This window comes from Rosa chinensis, chromosome 5 (genome assembly GCF_002994745.2).
Source record: "Rosa chinensis cultivar Old Blush chromosome 5, RchiOBHm-V2, whole genome shotgun sequence".
NCBI classification, from domain to species: Eukaryota; Viridiplantae; Streptophyta; class Magnoliopsida; order Rosales; family Rosaceae; genus Rosa; species Rosa chinensis.
The window spans coordinates 71996587-72019290 of NC_037092.1; the positions used below are offsets into that span (position 1 = coordinate 71996587).

At 36.5% G+C, this 22704-nt stretch overlaps 1 protein-coding gene and 1 long non-coding RNA gene across 2 annotated transcripts; one reads left to right on the plus strand and one right to left on the minus strand.

Annotated features, from left to right (window-relative positions):
• Window positions 1-13181: 13181 nt before the first annotated feature.
• Window positions 13182-15073, minus strand: LOC112166020 (zinc transporter 2). The gene is given in 3 exon segments (XM_024302771.2): window positions 13182-13794; window positions 14378-14420; window positions 14422-15073. Coding segments are annotated over 3 exon segments (1026 nt in total). The 5' UTR covers window positions 15013-15073; the 3' UTR covers window positions 13182-13402.
• Window positions 15074-20338: 5265 nt separating this feature from the next.
• Window positions 20339-22354, plus strand: LOC112168007. Its single transcript, XR_005800629.1, has 3 exons — window positions 20339-20593; window positions 20888-20957; window positions 22153-22354. It is a non-coding gene; the product is annotated as an uncharacterized LOC112168007 (long non-coding RNA).
• The last annotated feature ends 350 nt before the right edge of the window (window positions 22355-22704 follow it).

A 22704-nucleotide genomic window follows, 5' to 3' on the forward strand; every position in this document is an offset into this window, starting at 1 on the left:
TCCTAATTTCTTGGAAGCAACTACGCTAAGAAATTTTATATGTTTTCGTGGTAGCCTTTTATGCTCCAAAACTAACCCTAATTTCTTGTTCTCTTTCAGGATGAGTAACCTGAACAAATTGGACTTTGCTCCATTGGGAACAACTGGCTCTGGATATCACAGGTGGGTTCGTGATGTCCACCACCATCTCAAGGCCGATGGAATCCTAGATATGATTCTCGAGCCTAGCCAGGATGTGTTAACTGTTGAGCAAGCTCAAGCTTTGGAAGCAAATAGAGCAGCCTTAGAGGCAAATAAGGTGAAAGCCATCATCCTAATGACTCGTCATAAGGCTGATTCGCTCCAGTACGAGTGTATGAATGAAGAAGACCCAGAAGGCTGTGGGTCTCACTCGAAGAAAGATTTGGCAACGTCTGTGACTCCCTACTTCCTGACCTAGAAGTGAGATGACATTGCCTCCGCTTCTGTGATTTCAAGTCAGTTCTTGACTACAACTCGGAAGCACTTCGCATTAAATCCTTAATGAAATTCTGTGGTAAACCGTATTCCGAGACTTGTTAATAGTTAGCCTTGTGTCAATTTTGGTTGAGTTCTCATTTCCTTGAAGTTCGTACCTCGTGTGTGAGAATTCATTTCAAGTTCTAGACGAATGAAATAAATTTTAGCAACTCAAGGATTTTCACCTCAAAAATATTTGTAGCTTCCGCTGTGTTTATACGAAAAGTTTTCAAACAAAATGCCTAGCGGTTCTCTAGAATGTAAATCGAGCGTTTGGTTTATGTTTTAGAAGCTCGCGGCACTGTGACGTGCTTAAGCTGATGAGGTGCGGCTTGGGGCGTTACAGAAAGTGATCACAGATGCGATGTTGATTGAGAAGACTCTCTCTACCTTCCCTGTCTCAGCATTGATGGTTGCTAAGAACTATCAAATTGATGTTATTGCAGGACGGATCACAAGGTTTCGTGAGCTCATTGGAGCTATGGATGTCTCTGAAAAGCATGACAACATCCTTGTGAAGAACTATAATTCGAGATCCGTGGAAAGAGAGCATATTCCGGAATCCAATTATAGTCGCGCCCCCAAGAGAGGGCGCCAAGAGCGAAACCCTAATCTTAGGGATACTTCTGGACGTTCTGGTCTATATAATCGCTCTACTTGGGAAGGTAACCACCAAAATAGGCTAACACGGAACCGAAGAGGTCAACATAGAAAGAGAGAGAGGAAGGTAACGCCTCTGGCCATGTTGGTGGCGCCACCAACACTAAGAGCCATCTAAATGACGCTTTCAAAGTGCCTCAATCAATGGAGTTTGAGCAAAGAGATGTATGTTCTCGATGTGGAGTATCCGGTCATTGGGCACGCATTTGTAGAGCTCGTGAAGCAATTGTCACCGCCTACAAAGCATATTGTGAAGCAAGAGAAGCTCACTATGTGGAACAAGAAGATCAAGAAGATGATCTTGAGTGAAGGGTTGTAGACTACAAATCTGGCTGGGATCAATAGATAGTCAATTCTGTTTAAGTCTTTATTTTTCCAAGAGATGTAACAGGCAATTGCCATATACTTTGCAGTAAATGTCATTGGTTTAGTTTTTCTTCACATAGGCTCATCCAAAATGAGTATGATGTCTATGAAGGTTTTGAGATAAGTGGTACTTAAGCGAGCTTTGCTCTACCGACATCTCTCTACTCACCTGGTCACATTTATTTTGGAATTACCGAAAGAAGTTAGACGACTACCATTGTTTTGCATTAGCTAGCATTTTGGATTAGATTCTCTTAATGTTTAAGAGACAATGATGTACTCCGTTGACTTATGAATAAAATTGCGAATTCTTTTCATATTACTTTGGGACTACGATGGCTGGGTCATCGGTATTAATTCAAGGATATGCAATAGCCCAAGTTCCCTTTACCAAAAGGCACCTTAGTTACTATCACAGAAACTCTCTACGCTCTTAGGGTAAATCGCACCTATAAATAGCCAACGGATTCCATGCGAAAATGCATGAAGAGAACAGAAATGAGTTCCTTTGCAATACCTCTCATGATTGCGAACAAATGCGCATCTTAGAAGTTTATGTATCTCTCTAGTGGACTCTATGTCACTATTCGAGCTATTAAATCCAATGAAGTTATGAGAGAAGATCTCTTGGATTTAGACATATATTGGCTTTGTCACGACAGGATAGGTCATCCTGGTCATGATATGATGATCCGTCTACTAATGACTTCACATGGACATCCTTTCTCTCGAGCGAAATGAAGCATGAATCAGAAGTTGATTCCTGGACTAAGTGTGACTGACGTTACTGCCTAGGGCACCGCCTCCGTCCACCACCAGCCTAGGGTTGGCACAGTCCCTATCTATGATGCCATGGATGGCGTACATCATGGTGATGATGCCCCAGGTGATGTTGCAATCACCAACTTTGCTTTAAATAGCATTTCAGACGCTCAGCCATAACCAAAATTCACATTGGTTGCTTCTAAAACCTCTCGCTCGTTTTACAAAGCCAGTTCCTTAGGGAAATTAGGACTGAGACCATCCTATGCAAAAGATATAAAAATACTCACTATGTTCTTACATAGAATCTGTGAGGATTCTGTGAACTAGTTCAACCAACTTGCGGATATTTAAATATCTCATGATGTTGGTTGACACGTAAACATGCTGGTCACGTGTTATGCCATTGTCCACTTGTAAATACTGCTTATATTACACTCTTAGCAAATATCATATGACAAATAGCTCACTCCCCGGATCATCCTATTCAGTCAATTGGATTTGACTATGCTAGAGAGTTTACATCGAAGACTTTCGATGGATATTGCAATGGGACTGATGTTAGACATCATATTCCCATGTACACACCCAAATGGTCTCGCGGAAATGACTACGATGGTAGTCCGGACATTGGTAATGCGCACCAATCTCCTTACATCCGCTTAGGGTGATGCAATATCGCATTTAGCTACGCTAATTCGTCTACGACCTACCGCTACTCAATCTACCTCTGCGTTACAGCTAGTGACTGGGTACCATCTCGCACTTATGCCAATTTAATTATGCCATTTATGTGCCAATTACGCTGCCACAGTACACTATGATGGGTCCTTACAGACCAATGGGCAACATCGTTGGATTTGAGACTCCAACAATCGTCCGCCACTTAATGCCCTTGCATGGCGATCTCCTTACCGCTAGATTTGCGGATGTCACTTTGATGAGACAGTCTTCCCGTCATTAGGGGGAGATAAGAACACAGAAGTTCAGCAAGAACGACAGGAATTGTCGTGGCCTGTCCCCTCAATCCCTGTTAAAGTGACGAGATCACACATATCTGCTGCAAATATGCTTGCCAGGATGGACGTCCCTACGAGAAGACGTAGCGCCACCCTACATGGAGGTAGGCATGGCCCCAACGCCAAAGAGAGTGGCACTCTGGCGTTACAGGCCATGGACCCAGCTAGGATGCGTGGGAGGTCCGTGGGTTCGAATGATACTTTGGCACATTCCAATCCTTTGATCATCAAGACTCAAAATCCGTCTCATGAGAATCTTCTGGATTATGGTTATCATTGGGGGATGCCTCAACGTTAGAACCTATTCATGAGAATATAGAGCTCTATGAAAATTACAATAGTGTACATGAGACGTGGGATAGAAACTCCATCATAATTGATGATGTAATCACACATTTCAACGCGCATGAGTTTGTTTGAGTCCGATGACATCGAACCACGCTTCGTTGATGAATGAATGCCAACGTAGAGAAATTTGGCCTAAATGGAAAGATGCGATCCAGGTTAAGTTCAATTCTCTAACGAAGAGGAAGGTTCTTGAGACAGTGATGCAAACACCTCCTAACATAAAACCTATTGACTAATGGGTCTTTGTTAGAAAGGGTGATAAGAAAAAGATATGGCAATCTCACCTTATGGCGCAAGGCTTCTCACAAAAACGCCCTGGAATCGACTATGATGAGATATATTCTCTCGTAATGGATGTCATTGCACTCCACTACCCTGTCAGTTTGGTAGTTTCCGAAAAACTGAACATGCAGCTTACGAATGTGGTCACTACGTATCTCTATAGGGATCTAGATACGGAATATACATGAAGGTTCATTGTGACTTCATTTAACCAAGTCAAGTGGCTTTAAACCTCGAAGCGCGTTTATAATAAGGTTGAAACGCTCACTAAAGTGACTACTTGATTGGGAAGGGATATGTCAGCGTGTTTTCATATCAAGTTTTGGATCCTATCACGGTTCATATTGGACATGATCTTCAACGGAATACCTTAAAGAGTTAAGGGAAACCGCTGAATACTTGAAATCCGAGTTGAAGATGAAGGATTTTAGGAGAACATGATTATGTCTTGGTTTGGAAGTTGAGCATCGTGTTGATAGATGCTTAGGCATTTTGACAAGGTCAAGCCTTCAAGTACCCCCATGATCGTTCGTAGTCTTGATCCTGAAAAGGATTTCCTTCGTTCAAAGGATGATGACGAAGATGTGCTAGAGGTAAGAGTGCCTTACTTGAGTACAATAGGCGCATTATTGTACTTAGCTTAATGCACAAGACCGGATATCTCATTTGCAGTGAACTTGTTAGCTAAGGTATAGCTCTGCACCAACGCAAAGCCATTGGATTGGTGTAAAAGATATCTTTCGATACTAGAGATGTACGACTAATATGAGTTTGTTTGATCCCTACAGAGAGATGATAGATTTGAACCCATCACACACCAAGAACGTCGGCAACACTGACCTACGTCCATTATCCCCATCCAGAAACAACATTTGTTTTGGAAGGTTTTGCTGATATTGGGTATCTCTCTGACCCACACAAAGGTCATTCCCAAATTGGTTAAGTGTGCACCATGCGTAAAGACCATGATATCTTGGAGGTCTACAAAACAGACCATAGTCGCTATATTTTTGAACCATACAGAGATTATACCTCTTCACGAAGCGGTACGTGAATGTTTATGGATTGGATCCATAATTACGCATGTTTGAACAGTTGTGGTTTAAAGTCTACCACAGATGAGCCCATGAGCATTTAGGATAATGCTGCTTGTTTTGAACAAATGAAGCAAGGCTACATCAAAAGCGACAACACCAAGCATAATCAGCAATAACGGACTCTCCTTAAGATCAAAGTGAACAAAGTTCGATCAGAGGATTGTGTGGCAGACTTGCTTACTAAGTCATTGCCTAAATTCCACTTTCGAGAAATATGTTGTTAGCATCGTTTGCAGAAGTTATCCTAACCTCCATGACCGTATTCATCAGGGGCAGATGCAGACATCAGGGGGATGTGTCTACATGTATGGTCTCGAAACGTGAAGGCTGTGTTGTGCTATTTTTCCCCTTCGACCGAGATTATTTTTGTCCCACAGGGTACTCGGTAAGGTTTTTAATGAGGCAACGAGAGAAGCACCACGTTTGGGCAACACAAGGGGGAGTGTTCAAGTAAATCCAGAATGTGTCTAGCTCAAACTCGAGGTTACTTGCTCTAGTTGAAATAAGGTTTATATTAGATATATTCTCGGAGAATCTTAGGAGATATCCAATCAATGTACGATTATATTTCCATATACAACTCTATCTTTATGCTTGTAATCCTCTATATAAAGAGGCCCATGTTATCAATGAAAGCACGACTCAATTCTCTCCCAATTTCAGTTTTTCTTAAACAGTTTTTTTTTTTCTATTTGGCAAGTCAATCATCCTCAAATCCTAAATGCCCCTTATTTTTCCGCAGCCACAGAGGACTTCAAAACTTTTTTCGATTCCCTTTTTTCTTTTCCATCAAAAACTTTTCTAGCATGGTCATTCTATCTCTCTAATGTGATGCTTTAAAGTTTAATGATGGCAGAACAAGAAACTTTAGACCCATCTTTCGAGAAAATTTTACTTCTAAATTGAAATGGAGACATGAAAGAAAAATATGAGTTCAATGATCATTCGAGCCCCTTTGAATCCATCATTCCTGGTAAGATTCTAACTGAAATTATTTGGTGTATTTGAATCCATGTAGCAACTATAAAACTTATTAGGCTGTAATAATGATGGCCTTATGATTGTAGACATGATTTGTTCTACTATATTATGCTAGTAGAACATAATATTGTCCCCACACGAAGATTGCAACTTATTGCATCCAATATTATGTAGAGTATCTCCAAATTTTGTGCACATCATCGGTTGCAGTGTGGAAGCTTGTAGCTGAAGTAGATAAAACACTGATTCTATATTTATTTATTTTTATTTGAGGATGATACACCTGGATTAAGAATCATAAACAAACAAGCATTGAGTTTGGTGCTTTGCAAAGTATGAGGATAAACTTTGCAGTTTGGATTCAGTTGGATGAAGGTAACCTGGGAAGCATATTTTTTGTCTAATAATACAGGTCATTCCACTTAATAAACGTATTATTTTTCCTTCATTTATAGGTAAAAAAAAAAAAGATTTATTGTATAACGATGTTTGATTCATGATCGACTTACCAAATAGAAAAAAGGAAAAAGAAAAAGAAAAAGAATTACAAGGAAGGGTAGTTAGGGTAATTTATAAAAAAAATTGAATTAAACTATTAGAAAAATAGAAAGTGTGTGTGAATAGAGAAAATAGATGTGTGAATAGCACCACCCAATAATTAAGTCTTCATCAACAAATGACCAGATAACTATCTATATGTTGTAACAAAATAGAACTCATCCGTGTCTCTGATCACATTACCCATAAGTCATTGGTTTGCTTATGTCCACTAAATAAATGACATTGAGTCCACACACACAGATATATATATATATATATATATATATATACACAGATCCTATCCAGAGCGGAGCTCCGCTTTGAAATTAACGTGTGAAGTTCGAGTTTTCGGTCACTTTTCGGTCACATATCCACATCTCGACTGTTCAGTTTTTAGGTACTAGTGTGTAGATCGTCTCTGAAAATTTTCAGCCAAAATGATGATCGTTAAGGCATTGATAAGTGCCTTAAAGCTAGTACGGTTTAGGTTGACAGATTCAGTCCTTCCATTGGTTTAAACGAGTTAGATGCCTTAATGATCATTAATTTGGCTGAAAATTTGCAGAGATGATCTATACAATAGTACCTAAAAACTGAACGGTTGAGATGTGGATATGCGACCGAAAAGTGACTGAAAATTCGAACTTCACACGTTAATTTCAAAGCGGAGCTCCGCTCTGGATTGGATCTGTATATATATATATATATATATATATATATATATATATATATATATATATATATTCTATCCAGAGCGAGGTTAGGGTTTAGGGTCACTTTTCTGTCTCATATCCACATCTTGACCGTTTAGTTTTTAGGTACTAATATATAGATCATCTCTGCAAAATTTCAGTCAAATTGATGGTCGTTAAGGCATTGATAACTGCCTTAAAGCTAGTACGGTTCAGGTTGGATAGATTTAGTTCGTCCATTGATTTGAATGAGTTAGATACCTTATAGATAATCAATTTGGCTGAAATTTTGCAGAGATGATCTATACATTAGTACCTAAAAACTGAACGGTCAAGATGTGGATATGAAACCGAAAAGTGACTATAAACCCTAACCTCGCTCTGGATAAGATCTGTATATATATATATTATCTTACATTCTCTCAGACCAATATCAGCTAATCAGTAAACAAATTAATGAAATTTAATAATACAATATCTGAAGTGTGCTCATGAAGTTGTAATATTTCTAGACTTGATTGAGCTTAGTCAGATGAGACTAATATATAAGGGGAAAATTGCTTTAGAAAAGCACACCACGCAAGAACCACCAATACAATTCCCTGCACAAAAGCTATAACAGGATTAAACAAAAATAATCATGCCCTTATATATCTAGAAACTTACTGATGAACAAAATCTTCGTGCCTTGCAGATTAAGTCAAAATCTTCTAGTTGATTCTAGTCTTGGAGGCAAAGTCTACTTGCTGCATAAGTTTAGTTCTTTGTAAATCTGTTTGTAATTCTTTATGTTTAATACTTACCTTATAGCTTGTACTAGCAATAGTGCCCGCGCTTTCCTGCGGGATATGAATTGCAACCATGAAATATAATTTAGGCAACTTTGTGTCTGCACTAAAGGGTTCTCTTTACTCCATAGTGGCTTTTCCTACTTCCTCTTGTTCATCACCTTCAATTAGTATAGAACTAAACTTAAAAAAGACAGAGAATATAAACGACATAAATCAGGACACATTGCTCATAAAGACTAAATCTCCACAGGATCTACAATATAATGTCATGTAAGCAAACATTCAAGATGCTTTTTGTTACCCTGAGCAATTGGAAGTAAACAATAAAAATCATTCATATATTCAAGCGATCAGGTTTCTAAAATTTTAGTATTTGAAAGGAAAGCGGCTACAGAAGCAAAATACAAAAGGAATGAATGGTATTGAAGCTGTTGAAATGTAGTTACAACCTCTTAGATGAGTTTATAATTCTATTCTTTTTGTTATCATCCACCTTGGCTGCTACAGCTTCTTTATCTCTAGCTACAGCTTCTCTGTTTATTTTCATAGACTTCACTCCATCTAATATCAACTTTTTTCATCAACATCTGGAAGTCATATTATGCATTAGTACATTTAAAAAGAGAGAGACAAATAGCGTTTAATAGAGCATTAACATACCTTTGCTTCTGCATGACTGAAAGATGCTTCAACACCAAACCACAGCATCGCTCAATCCAACTGAGGAACTGATAGTATTAGGGCTGTGGTCGGAAGATTGGTGGCAACTTTGGCTTCACACGGGGTGTGTCCGGATGATTGGTTTTCTAATCCTCCTCCCTCCCTCAAGCGCATTCTCCTCTTTGATGCAACTACACTTCCTCATTAATTTGTGCTCCAGCCTATTGTTTTGGGCTGGTCCTCTTCTGTTTTTCTCTCTGTTTTTCTGGTTGTTTCCTTTGTTTTTGTTGTTGCTGTTCTGTTTGTTCAATGAAGTTTCTCATTACCAGGGAAAAAAAAAAAAAACCTGACAGCATAAGCCACCTATAATTAATATTTCAGAAAGAATGTAACACAATCTATTGCCTTGCAACAGAGTGAGAGACATTTGTGCTTCCAATTTCCAAGCACTAATTAAAATGCATACACTCAAGAACAAAAAAATTTAATATGTAAATTAGTACTTTTGGCAAAGTTCTATATGCATGTATCAAAAGCTTCATTTCACTATTGAGGTTTTCCTAAAGTTTAAATAGAAATCCTCATTGTAAAATATATTACTTGCCAATAATACAAAGTAAAAAAGTTAAAATTGTATACTTTATTATAAAGGAGAAAGTTAGACCTCACCCAGAAAACACCCACTTAATTGTATTCTGAGCAGACCCAGAAAAACTCACTTCCTGCTTCCCTGGTTTTCTTCACTTCTGCCCTTACATGAAACCCATTTCTTTGCCTTCAACCCAAACCGTCCATCACCCTCAAATCCTCACCCAGAAAACACCCACTTAATTGCATTCTGAACAAACCTAGAAAAACTCACTTCCTGCTTCCCTGGTTTTCTTCATTTCTGCTTTTAGAACTCATTTCCTTGCTTCAACCCCAACCCACTCAAAACCTACTTTCTCCCGTACCAAAAAAAGGCAACCATTTCCATCTTCCTTCTTTTTCTACATTTCTGCCCTTGAAACCCATTGCCCTTGCTTCGACCCAATCCCTCCACCACCTTTGAAACTCTCAGAAACCTCGCCACCTTTTTTTCGCTGAAATAGAAACCTCGCCACCTTGGTTTATTAGAATCTTCATATATATCATGGCAAATCTTCTTATTCTTTTTTCTTCTGATTGGCAGGGAAAAGTCCCCTCCCTCTCTTCCTCTCACTCTGTGCAAGTCCAGCAAAAGCTCTTAGAGATTGAATCCAATTACAGAATTCAAATCCAGACTCTATCCCTAACCCAATCAATCTCTGTCTCTCTCAAACTCTCACCTAATTTTAAACTATCGATAAGAAAAACATGTTGCCTAGCTTTAACAACAAAATCGATAAGATTGGAAATAAAGTGATCTTCTTTTGCTAATATAGACTGCAGAGTTTGGAGAGAAAAAAAAAATGTTGATTGAGAGGGGAGACAAAGCCTTACCAAGTTTTGATGGAGATTGATTGGGATCGATGAGGCTAAGATCATGAAACAGTAGGTGGTGGGTGAGTGGAGGCTTCTTGAGTTGATAAAATGTTCCAAAGGTTAGCTAGATAGAGACTTCTGGAAAAGTATGAGGTCGGTTGTAATACAAAAGAAATGTAGAGAAGCATGGCAACCCGTAATTAGACGAAGAAGAGAAGGGCAAAAGCGTCATTCAATTGGGGCTCGAATGAACAGTAACGCCTGGAATGAACAGTAGCACAGTGCATCCTCCTTTAGTATATAGTATAATATGTTGCAATATAAATAAGGCCATACAATGGATCCTCTGTGTGTGAGGTTTTCTTAAATTCTCTCTGTTATTCATTTGTCTTTCACTTATTGCTTAGAGTATGGTTCTAACCGTAGGATTTTGAATATCAACATCTGAAACACATGTACCTGTATGAATCATCAGTGTAGGTGTTTCCTCACAACATCTATATAGCTCCTTAATTTAGGATGGGAAATTTGGACGAATCACAAGACTAGTACGCTGGCTAGTATGTTGGAAATTCCTAAGATGGTGCAGATGAATCCCCTTTGAAACCAAATGTGAGTAGACAGATCGAACAGAATTCAAGTTCAAGTTAGTATGAATGACAAATATTGTGATAATACTTAGAGGTTCATCGAGTCAAAAGTGACAAAGTTGATCTTCTACATTTAAATTCTTCATTTATTTATTTTTAGTTTCACGTCATAATCGTTTTGACGTCGTATATAACCTGAGAGCATGTCCACCGGCCTGTTCATATGACCCAATTCTGACAGGACAGAAAATTCATTTCCTGTGGCAATTCGGAGCCCGGTCTGTTAGTGACCTAGGGCTTGGGTAGGGAGAAAGATTGACCCAGCATGTGCGATTTTTTTATTGTGCAGTGGAAGGACGTGAATAAAAAATTCTAAAAATTATAAAAAATTCTCGATAAATAAATAAATACCATATCTTTTACCTCATATATTCAACAAAAAAAAAAAAAAACTTCATGGTTGCACACAAGTTTTTTCTTCCTTCTCCTAATATCTTTGATCTCCCCAAATTTTTGGTTTCCAATGTAGACATATAAGGCCTAGATCTTGCTTGAAATAGTGCTCAAGCTAGAACAAGATGAGGTTTTATGAAAGACATTCAATTGTGCAAGTCTTGTAAAATTTTTAGCCAAAATCCGACTTTGGGTAAAGATCGTATGAAAGATGATATATGGGTGGGTGTTTATAAACATCATGCCGAAAATTAGAGTGGAAGACGGGAAGATGACCAATCAAGTCAAGCTTTTATCAATAGGTGAAATTTTTTGGGGTTTTTTATTTCAACGGTGTCTGGACACTTGGGAGACTTTTAAAATGATACCTGAACTTACAATGTTATCAATATGATACCTGTACTCATTTTTTCTTATCAACGTCATACCTCTGTCTATTTTCCATCACGGTGCCATTAAATATGAGCACGTGACTAGATTTTCAGGGATAGAATTGTCATTTGAGTCCAACTTATTATTAAAAGAAAATTTTAAAAAATTACAGATGACTCCTCATCTCCTTCGACTACATGAAGAAAACGACGAGGATATCCTCAGCCCCACCGTCTCCTCCACCACCACACAAACCCTAGACACCACCATATCCCCGATTACACCAGCATCGTTGGGAGAAGGGGCGGCGGAGACTTCGAGGACGAAGATGGTGAAGGACGACGACTCCGATCAACAACCGAAACCAACCCATCATCACTCTCCTCATCGAAATCCAAGTTTTCTATGACCCAAAACAAGTTTTCAGGAACCCTTTGCTCCTAATCCCATGTAAAGCTTCGAACTTCAACCTTCCAAAGCTTCAAAACTTATTCTGTAAAGCTTCAAAATATTTCAAATTCCAAATTCCCAATTCCCAGATCAACATATTTTAAAGCTACCAAACCTAGTTGGTTGGGCCATGTCTCACAATCCCTGCAAGCTGTTAGTGAAGCCAAAAAAAGGGATTGATTTCTCACAGCTCGTGATGAGATAAAAAGACAGAATATGTTGAAAGAGAGATTTTTTTGTCATATTTTGGTGTTTGCTTGATTTTGGTCAATTGTCAATTATGGTGTTGGGGTTTTGAAAGGACTTGGAGTTGAACAGTGATATCCTTTGAGGGAGCCCAGCATAAAAAGTGACCAGAGGAACTGAAATTTCCCAGAAATTGCTGTGAAATTTACAAGAATCAAAAGATGGGGGAGGTGAATTGGTATATTCACTAATCGAAAATTTGAAAATATCATGGGCAAATTGGTGCACCGCTAACATCCCATTCCTCACTAGGCCGTGATTTGATCTGGTTCTGTCTGTGATCGATCTATGGAAAGAGTTTAGGAGGAAGACGACCAGAGGCGGAGAGGGTAGAGGAAGAAGACGATAGGTAGGTGGGTAGGGAAAAAAAAAATTGATAATATAAAAATACTAAAATGTCAGATATAGCCCTACAGTTAGGGCAAATTAGTCTTTTTGTCATCATTTAGTGCCTCACATGCTTCACACATGATTGGACTAACGACACTATGACGGAAAATGGACGGAGGTATAACATTGATAAGAAAAAATGAGTCCAGGTATCATATTGATAACATTATAAGTTCATGTATCATTTTAAAAGTCTCATAAGTGTCCAGACACTGTTGAAGTAAAAAAACCCAAATTTTTTTTAAGTTGAACTCTATGTTAGGCATTGTTCAATTAGAGAAACTCTTATCAATAATACAAGCAGAGAGGATCCATGCACCAAGGGTCACTTGCATCAATGATGATCTCAACAGCGTGCAAATGATCACATGGACACTATGCTCGACAAATACAGGTGTGCAACGAATGGGGATTTAAGGTTTTTGGCTTTTGGTTTCTTGAAACTATGGCTAAAGCTCGTGCTGATAACGTGTTTAAGGGAAAATGATGAAAAGAGAATAGTTATATCTTTCATTGATAATAGAAGCCTCTATATATAAATGATATGATTAGTACAAAATCTTTGAGTACAAGGAATCCTATTCTAATTAAGACCAGGAATCTAGAATAATCTTCTCCAATTGCAACAATGGAAAGTAATCATAGTTTGACAATGCACACATAAATTGAATATCCTTCAACACGATCAACCTATATCGGACCATTCTTATTTTTCCACAAATGCAACACAACCAAATTTGTTCATAGTTAGCTAGCACTTCATTAATCCCAGATCATAACTACTGCTATGACTCCCACCCCAAGAAGCACAGCAAGGAACTTGAAAGCAGGAGTGTCAAAGTAACATTTGGTTTGTGGTTTAAACCCATTGGCTATGAGGTGGTTGATTGCAAAGTAGACAAAAACCCCACAAGCAAGTCCCATGGAAATTGCATAGATCCAATCAGCTACAGCTCCTTGAGTTGTGGCATCAATGGCAATCCCTATGCCTACTCCAATGGGACTAGAAACAGCGAAAGCAAAAGAATAAGCTGCAGTTACTAGAAATGCTCTCTTTGGTAGCATCCTCAGTAATGCAATTCCCATTGCAACGGCTGCAAAAATCTTGTGTAATGATATTGTCCATAGATTCCTCCATGCATCTGCCTTTGTATCTGCAATGTTACAAACATATAGACAACTGGTTTTTTGTGGAGATGATCCTTAAAAAAATTGATCAATTCACAGTATTAAATATTAATGGATCGAGAGGAACAAACTATGTAATATACCCAAAAATGTTCACAAAATTCAAGTTCATGTACGTATTAATAGGGAGCTAATTAAACCCTAAATCCTAAACTTTGAACATGCATGTTCATGGCCTCGATCAAGGTCGCATGTATGGAGTAGGCATCTAAACTTGCGAAAGCAATAGATACTAAACAGACGGAGTTTATAACTGTATATATGCATAGTGTAGTATTTTCTTATCAAACATCTGGCTATTACATGCTATCAGATGGTTTATATGAAATTTGAACCATAAATTCAAAGAAAAACTAACCTGATCAGTTATACACAATAGCTACTGAAAAAGCTATAAGTGGGCACATATTAATATATGGATAAGATGCGAGTAAGCCCTTGAATTTCATGGAGGATAGGGAAATAATTAGGTTAGTGAATCGATTCCCTTTGTTGTAACCAAAAAAGACAAAAATATGATGCGAGTAAATTAAAACTACTGAAAAGTACCTGCAACTCCAACAGCAATACCCTCAAAAATTGAATGGAAACAAACACAGGGCAAGAATAAGAAGTATGGTGTCTCCAAAAGAAGTTGTCTTCAAGAAAACTGGGTTGACCCCATCTCCAATTGGAACTTCCTTGTCCTCATGCTCCACATCAACCCTTCCCTCCTCCACTTCAACTCTAGCTTCTGTTTCACTAGACCTCGTCACAAGCATAACCACGCAATCGCCAAACATGGTTAGCATATAACCAGCCGAAGCTAGCATGAATGCGAAAGGGTACGTTTTGGTCGTAAGGCCTCCGAATGTCTCAGCTGAATCGCTCAAGAAGTGCATCAAAGAGGCACCGAGAAAAACACCACCCGCAAATTGAGTGCCCAAGAGAAGAAAGTTTTCATTCCATCGATAAAAATATGGAGAGATACCACCAATGAAGGTGGTCAAGAGTAAAATTATCAGACACCATACTTTCACCAACAGCAAACTTTTCGAATGCAGAACTTCGTGCTCGTCGCTGCTGCTATTGCTGTCATGGTCTTCGCCTCCATGACCATTAATTAGGAGCGGTTGCAGGAGTAGAAGCACACAAAGTGAGATAGAGGTTGACTTGAGAGTCTTGCTGAAAAAAGTGGAAGCCATGATGAGTTTGATGAAGTTCCTATCCCAACCCAATAATGGCTTCTGATTGGTTTCTTGTATACTTGGCGGTATAAATGGGCAAATTACAAATTAAACAACAGCTAGCAAAGGACATCATCATCCAGTTCTACTTTTCTCTTTCTAGTACAACATTGACTTTATTCGAAGATCGTATAACACTGTACTGCACAATAGTTTATCGTGTATCCTGAGATGAGTTCAGAGAGAGCACAATTGGTCCGGCTAAAATTAAATACCGACTAATTGACTAATCAAAAATCAATCATGCACCATAAACTATTAAACTTTGATATAATACCAAATCTGTGGAATTATCTATTAATTTCACTTCTTACCCCTCACATCACCCATGATTGACCTCTTATATTTCCTTCTTGTTCATGTACGAGACAGATCAAAATCACCCGCAACTGCTCAAGCAGCCTCTGTATGCATTTATATTATCAAGTCTCGTACATAGACAAAAATTAAAACTGAAACACGTCCTTTTTTGAGTTAGTTCACTTCAAATTCAAAATTAATGCCCTATATTAGATGTAATCCACAAGTATTTTTTTTTTCTTACGATCCAATGACTCATCTGCCACAGAGGATTACTTTCTTATTTTTGCATGTTGACTCAGCAGAGCGTATTGATGATATATGTTGTCATCCTATTCTATCATTAATATTAATTTCTTTTAATGATGATTTTTTTCTTATCACAATTTATTATAATGGTGCATTTAAGATTTTGTCAACTCATTATTGAAAGTTCCTTGAACGACTCCTTACATATAATCTATAATTACTTTGAGTATTCTTCTCCTATTCATTTTGTATTTTCTCCTCCCATATTGATCCTTTCATCTTCTTGATCTACTTCTTTCACTACTAGCAAAATAACAACACACACGGATTTACTGTAGTTAAAAGCCACAGATATCCGTGTGAAATAGAAATACTGACAGAAATCCGTGTGAAATGAGCATAATGGGGCCCACAATAATTTATACAATAATAATATCAACGGATATCCGTGTGAATAAACAACAGTCACAGATATCTGTGTAAAAACAAAAACATTTTCACAAGGATATCTGTGTGAAAAACAATTCACACGGATTTCTGTATGTATTATAAATTAGTTTATTTCGAAATCATTAATTTTTTATGTTATGTGAATTATGGAGGGACGGATTTCCGTTACAATAAGTATTTGATACAGATTTCTGTGTGAAATGAGTAATAAACACGGATTTCCGTGTGAAAATGTTGACACAGTAATCCGTGTAAAAAAGCCAAAAAGGAGACTACACACAGAAATCTGTGTGAATAAACAACAGTAACTGATGTCTGTGTAAAAACTAAAACCTTTTCACACGGATATCTGTGTGAAAATAACAATTAGCTACAAAATTCCGTGTGAAAAAGTATAGGTGTATATAAGGTTGACCATTTATTTGATATCGAAATAACGGCGGATTGAGTTAATTTTTTTTACACAATATCTATTAATACACTATAAATAGATGGGTAATGTCAAATTTATTGATTTTCAATTTTGATTTACTGGCTCGCACCAAATTCTTATATGTCTACTAATGTGGTATAACTAGTTTATTAGTTGTCAAGAAAAGTATACATTTCATGAGCAACAATGTGGAGCAAATAGATTTTATCAAAATCGACCGTTGGATGTTGTCATGATTAGAATAAATAGTTATGGTCAAAATTTCAGCTATTTTTGTTATCGTTTACGTCTCGATCTACTATATCAACCCTTAACCCTAAATACCACATAAAACTAATATGCTCATAACCACTCATTCGCAACTTATTTTTTCGATCTGTCAGCTCTCATACTCTCATGAATATGAGGTATACCAAATAATTTAAAAATTTTGAAAAGTTTATCTCCTCGTGGTTTTACTCCTCTTAGGGAAGTATATGTGTATATAAGGTTAACTACTTTATTTGATATTGAAAGAACGGCGGATTGAGTTAATTTTTTTACACCATACCTATTAATACGCTATAAATAGATGGGTAATGTGGTCTTTATCAATTTTTAATTTTTATTTTTAGATTGTACAAAATTATTATATGTCTACTAATGTGGTATAACTAGTTTATTAGTTATAATGAAAAGTATACCTTCCATAAGCAACAATGCGTAGGAAATAGACTTTATCCAAATCGACCATAGGATGTTATCATGATAAGAATAAATGGTTGTGTTAAAAATTTCAGCTATTTTCGTCGTCGTTTGGGTTTCGATCTAGTTGGTCAACCCTAAACCTTAAATACTACATAAAACTAATATGCTCATAACCGCTCACTCGTAACTTATTTTTTTGATCTGTAAACTCTCATGCTCTCATGGGTAGAAGCTATATCAACTAATGTAAAAATTTATGAAATTTTATCTCCTCAAGGGTCGGCTCCCCTTCGGGAAGTAGAAGCGTTTAAAGGGTTGACCGGTTTATGTAATAAGTATTTGATACAGATTTATGTGTGAAATGAGTAATACACACGGATTTCCATGTGAAAATGTTGACACAGATATCCGTGTGAAAAGAACAATTAGCTACAGAATTCCGTGTGAAAAAGGAGACTACATACAGAAATCCGTGTGAATAAACAATAGTAACAGATGTCTGTGTAAAAACTAAAACATTTTCACACGAATATCCGTGTGAAAAGAACAATTAGCTACAGAATTCAGTGTGAAAAAGGAGACTACACACAGAAATCCGTGTGAATAAACAATAGTAACAGATGTCTGTGTAAAAACTAAAACTTTTTCACAGAGATATCCTTGTGAAAAGAACAATTAGCTACAAAATTCCGTGTGAAAAAGTATAGGTGTATATAAGGTTGACCACTTATTTGATATCGAAATAACGGCGGATTGAGTTAGTTTTTTTACACAATACCTATTAATACACTATAAATAGATGGGTAATGTCAAATTTATTGATTTTCAATTTTTATTTTTTGGTTCGCACGAAAATTCTTATATGTCTACTAATGTGGTATAACTAGTTGTAATGAAAAGTATACCTTCTATGAGAAACAATGTGGAGGAAATAGACTTTATCAAAATCGACCGTTGGATGTTGTCATGATTAGAATAAATAGTTATGGACAAAATTTCAACTATTTTTGTTATCGTTTAGGTCTCGATCTACTGGATCAACCCTGAATCCTAAATACCACATAAAATTAATATGCTCATAACCGCTCATTCGCAACTTATTTTTTCGATCTGTCAGCTCTCATACTCTCACGAATATGAGGTGTACCAAATAATGTACAAATTTTGAAAAGTTTATCTCCTCGTGGTTTAACTCCCCTTAGGGAAGTATATGTGTATATAAAGTTAACCACTTCATTTGATATTGAAAGAACGGCGGATTGAGTTTATTTTTTACACCATACCTATTAATACGCTATAAATAGATGGGTAATGTCAAATTTATCAATTTTCAATTTTTATTTTTTGGATTGCACAAAATTCTTATGTCTACTAATGTGGTATAACTAGTTTATTAGTTATAATGAAAAGTATACATTCCATAAGCAACAATGCGTAGGAAATAGACTTTATCAAAATCGACCGTAGGATGTGATCATGATAAGAATAAATGGTTGTGTTCAAAATTTCAGCTATTTTCGTCGTCGTTTGGGTTTCAATCTAGTAGGTCAACCCTAAACTTTAAATACTACATAAAACTAATATGCTCATAACCGCTCACTCGTAACTTATTTTTTTGATCTGTAAACTCTCATGGTCTCATGGGTAGAAGCTATATCAACTAATGTAAAAATTTCTGAAATTTTATCTCCTCAAGGGTCGGCTCCCCTTAGGGAAGTAGAAGCATTTAAAGGGTTGACCGGTTTATTTAATGTCAAAATAACGGTGGATCAGGTTAATTTTTTTACACAATATCTATTAATACGCTATAAATAGATGGGTAATGCCAAATTTATTGAGAAATCGTTAAGTTTTTTATGTTATGTGAATTATGGAGGGACAGATTTCCGTTACAATAAGTTTTTGGTAATTGATTGCCTTGTGAAATGAGTAACACGCGAATATCAGTGTGAAATGTTAACACGGATATCCGTGTGAAAAAGAACAATTAGCTACAGAATTCCGTGTGAAAAAGTCTATTAGAGACAGAATTCCGTGCAAACAATTGAATGACAATTGCATGTGTTACTCAGATAAATATACACGGATATCAGTTACAAATGTATAAGTATTTCACACGGATTTATGTGGAAAAATAACTTGAAAGAAAATTATTATCAATAAAAATATAAATTAATGACTAATTATTTAGTTTCAAAAAATAAGGGCGGGCTAATCAATTTATTCCCGCTCAATATTTGAATATTCCCACGGATGACTGTAGATATTGTGTGACATGTTAACACGGAAATCCGTGTGAATAAATGACAGTAACAGATGTCTGTGTAAAAATTAAAACCTTTTGCACACGGATATCCGTATGGAAAGAACAATTAGCTACGGAATTCTGTGTGAATATATCTATTAGAGACAGAATTCCGTGTAAACAATTGACATGATAGTTATTAGTTACTGAGTTAAATACACACGGATATCAGTTGCAATTGTGTGAGTATTTCACACGGATTTCCGTGTGAATTCTACGTATAATTAGCATATTGATCAAACACTACAGGAAAAAGGTAAATCTCTCTCTCTCTCTCATTTCAAAGAGTAAACCTCGCTGTCTCTCTCAACCTCCCCTGCACCGCCGCGATGATGCCGTACGACATTGATTGCGGGCTTTGTGGTTTCTGGGTATGTGAGCAAGTGAATATTAACTCAGTTGGGATACCAATTTTATTTCAAGAGTATTTCAAATGTTCAATTTCAATGACTTTTGTGTGCTAGTTTTGCATAGATGTTCCGATCTGTAGTGTTTTGGGCTGCCAAATATACTATCCCCATCTTTCTCTGATCTTGTAGATCTACATCTCTCCCTATATATGCATTAGGCTTTCTTACTTAATTTTTCGTCTATTTCTGTTCATCTAGGTTCGTTAGTCTTAATTTTTCTTCTATTTGTGTTCATCTAGGTTCATTAGTTTATTTTTTATTTATTTAATGGTCTAGGTTGAGATTTATGATTTGTAAATGGTCAATGCAATCTGTCATCATGTTCTGTATTGATTTGTTATTGATGTTTAATGCAGAATTCAAAGGCTTGTTGTTGATACAATCACAAGGATTTGAATCAAATTTTCGTGACTTGAGTGAAGAAGGGCCTCTATATTAGCTTATCCCCATTTGATGAATTGAAGTGATGTTCATTTAGATCAATTTGCGTTTGAGTATTCAGCAGTTATCATATTGTTGGTTGTTTTCATATTGTTGGTTCCTATGCTTAATCATTCTGCATTTTTATGTTACATGGCAATTGATTGCCTTATTCGAACCAACTAAATGTAAGGAAGAGCTTGAATATTTTGACATAGGTGTTTATTCTCACTGAATTGTGCAGCGGGTTCCAAGTTATCAGAAGAAGAGGCAGAGAATAGAAAGGTATAATATTTACATTGAATTGCTCATATATTATGTATATTCGTTATGGCCTTACAAATGTTGGCGAGAAGGAACAAAAGAAATGTTGAATTACTTACAAAATAGTAAAATTGAAATATAACGACATCTCTTTTATGACATAGTTGCATCTAACAAGCAAGGAATACATCTATACTATTCCTTGGTATATTTGAAATGCCATTGCGTCTGATTATAAGATTTGTTAGTGACATTGGTATATTTCCATGCGCTTCGAAGATTATATTGACAATCCACTTGTATGCATTACTACAGTTGATGCCACAGTGTCAAATACCCAAGTTGGTTCCGGGTAGTGAATAATGTGATTGTCTTCAGAAGAAAGGTATAAATGCCTTTTCTTATTCATAATATCAGTAGCTTTGTTGATGCTTGATTGATGTGTTGTTGAGGCCTTTATATATGTTGGTGTATTGATATGAAATAGCCTTGTTGAGGTCTTTATATATGTTGCTGGATTGATTGGAATAGCCTTATTGAGGTCTTTATATATGTTGCAGGACTGATTGAAATACCCTTGTAATTGGCCTCATTGATATGTTTATTGACCTTGGATTTTATGCATTTTTATATGCTTGATACATATGTTTAGGCTGCTGCGTGATTGTTTAGAAAACCTTGAAATCCCTCAACATTTGAGAAGCTTAAAAATATATCACACAACTCCATTGCAGTATCATAAGCTCCAGGCCTTTTGTAAAGTGACTCCGTGAATACATCCTGTAGTTTTCACCTTTCATGCCGAACAACAAAGCCACGACCAGTTGCTCTGTACTTAGCCCCACCATGCAGGATTGTTCTCCCATAGTAATGAACCTTTGTACCCAGTGAGAAAGTAAAGAAAATTGATGCTAGCTGCAGCTGCATTATTATCGTGTCCTCTAATGCAGTTCTGAACCCTCTTTCAAGTCCTATTTCCATGATCATGGGCAAGGACGTCAACAAACCTTATTGGACAACAGATTGTGAAGCCCTAGTTGTTTGTAGAGCATTATTTCCCCTTCTGGCAGCATAGGTCATAATTGTCTTCTCCATTCCACTCAATGAGAAGTAGAGTCTACCATACAGGAAAGAGTAGATTGTCATCACAACCAACTGCATAAGAAAAATGATCATGCTAGTGACAAAATTTAATTCTAAACTGTCAAGATGTTCATTTAGATTATTTTTAAACATATGCTAGAATGATTTCACTAAGAATAGAAAAATATAATTTACACAGCAATTTTTGTTTCTAAATTTTGTGTATTTTGTATTTGTTGGCACTGCCTTTGACAAATTTCTTTTCCAGATACAGAGATTTATTTGTTGGTAATTTTTTTTGTTTTTCCTTCTTTTGCCATGGTAATTAATTCAGATGTAAACACGAGGACATATTTAATGGGTTGATCTTTGTACCATTTTCTTTTCCTTCTATTGTTTTTTTGGTTGCCGAAAAGGTTGAAGTCAGATATTACGTCAAAAGAAAATTTATCAATTTTCAAGAAAGTACTAATATCCTAACTTGGTTCTTTGGACAGCTCTGAGAGGACTGGATTTGCAGACTGGCTTTTTTCACCTTGAGGCAAATTATCTAGTTTTATGGTTATGTTTTTGCCTACTTTGAGTTAGTTCTCAAACAACAATGTAAATATCGAAAACTCCCTTGTTTTTGTAATCCAAGAATTTTGCTAGAAATGAAAAGAACATCTTGCTATGAATTAAAAGTTTTAATATTTTCGATTCGGTTGTGGATTTGTTCATTTTATTGTAAATATTTGAAATATATTTATTGTAGAAATTATTTGTTCAGATTGCAGATTAATTAGTAATTATTTTTTTTAAATGCTGTCACTTTTACACACTGAAATCAGTGTGAGTTAGATTATATAAATTTCATACAAAAATCTGTGTCAATAATGTTATAGGTTTTGACACAGAAATCAGTGTGAAATAGAGTTTTTATATTTGACACAGAAATCTGTGTGAAATACAGTTTACACATTTTGCACAAAAATCGGTGTGAAATATAACCTCACACAGAAATCCGTGTAAAATACAGTTTACACATTTCGCACAGAAATCCGTGTGAA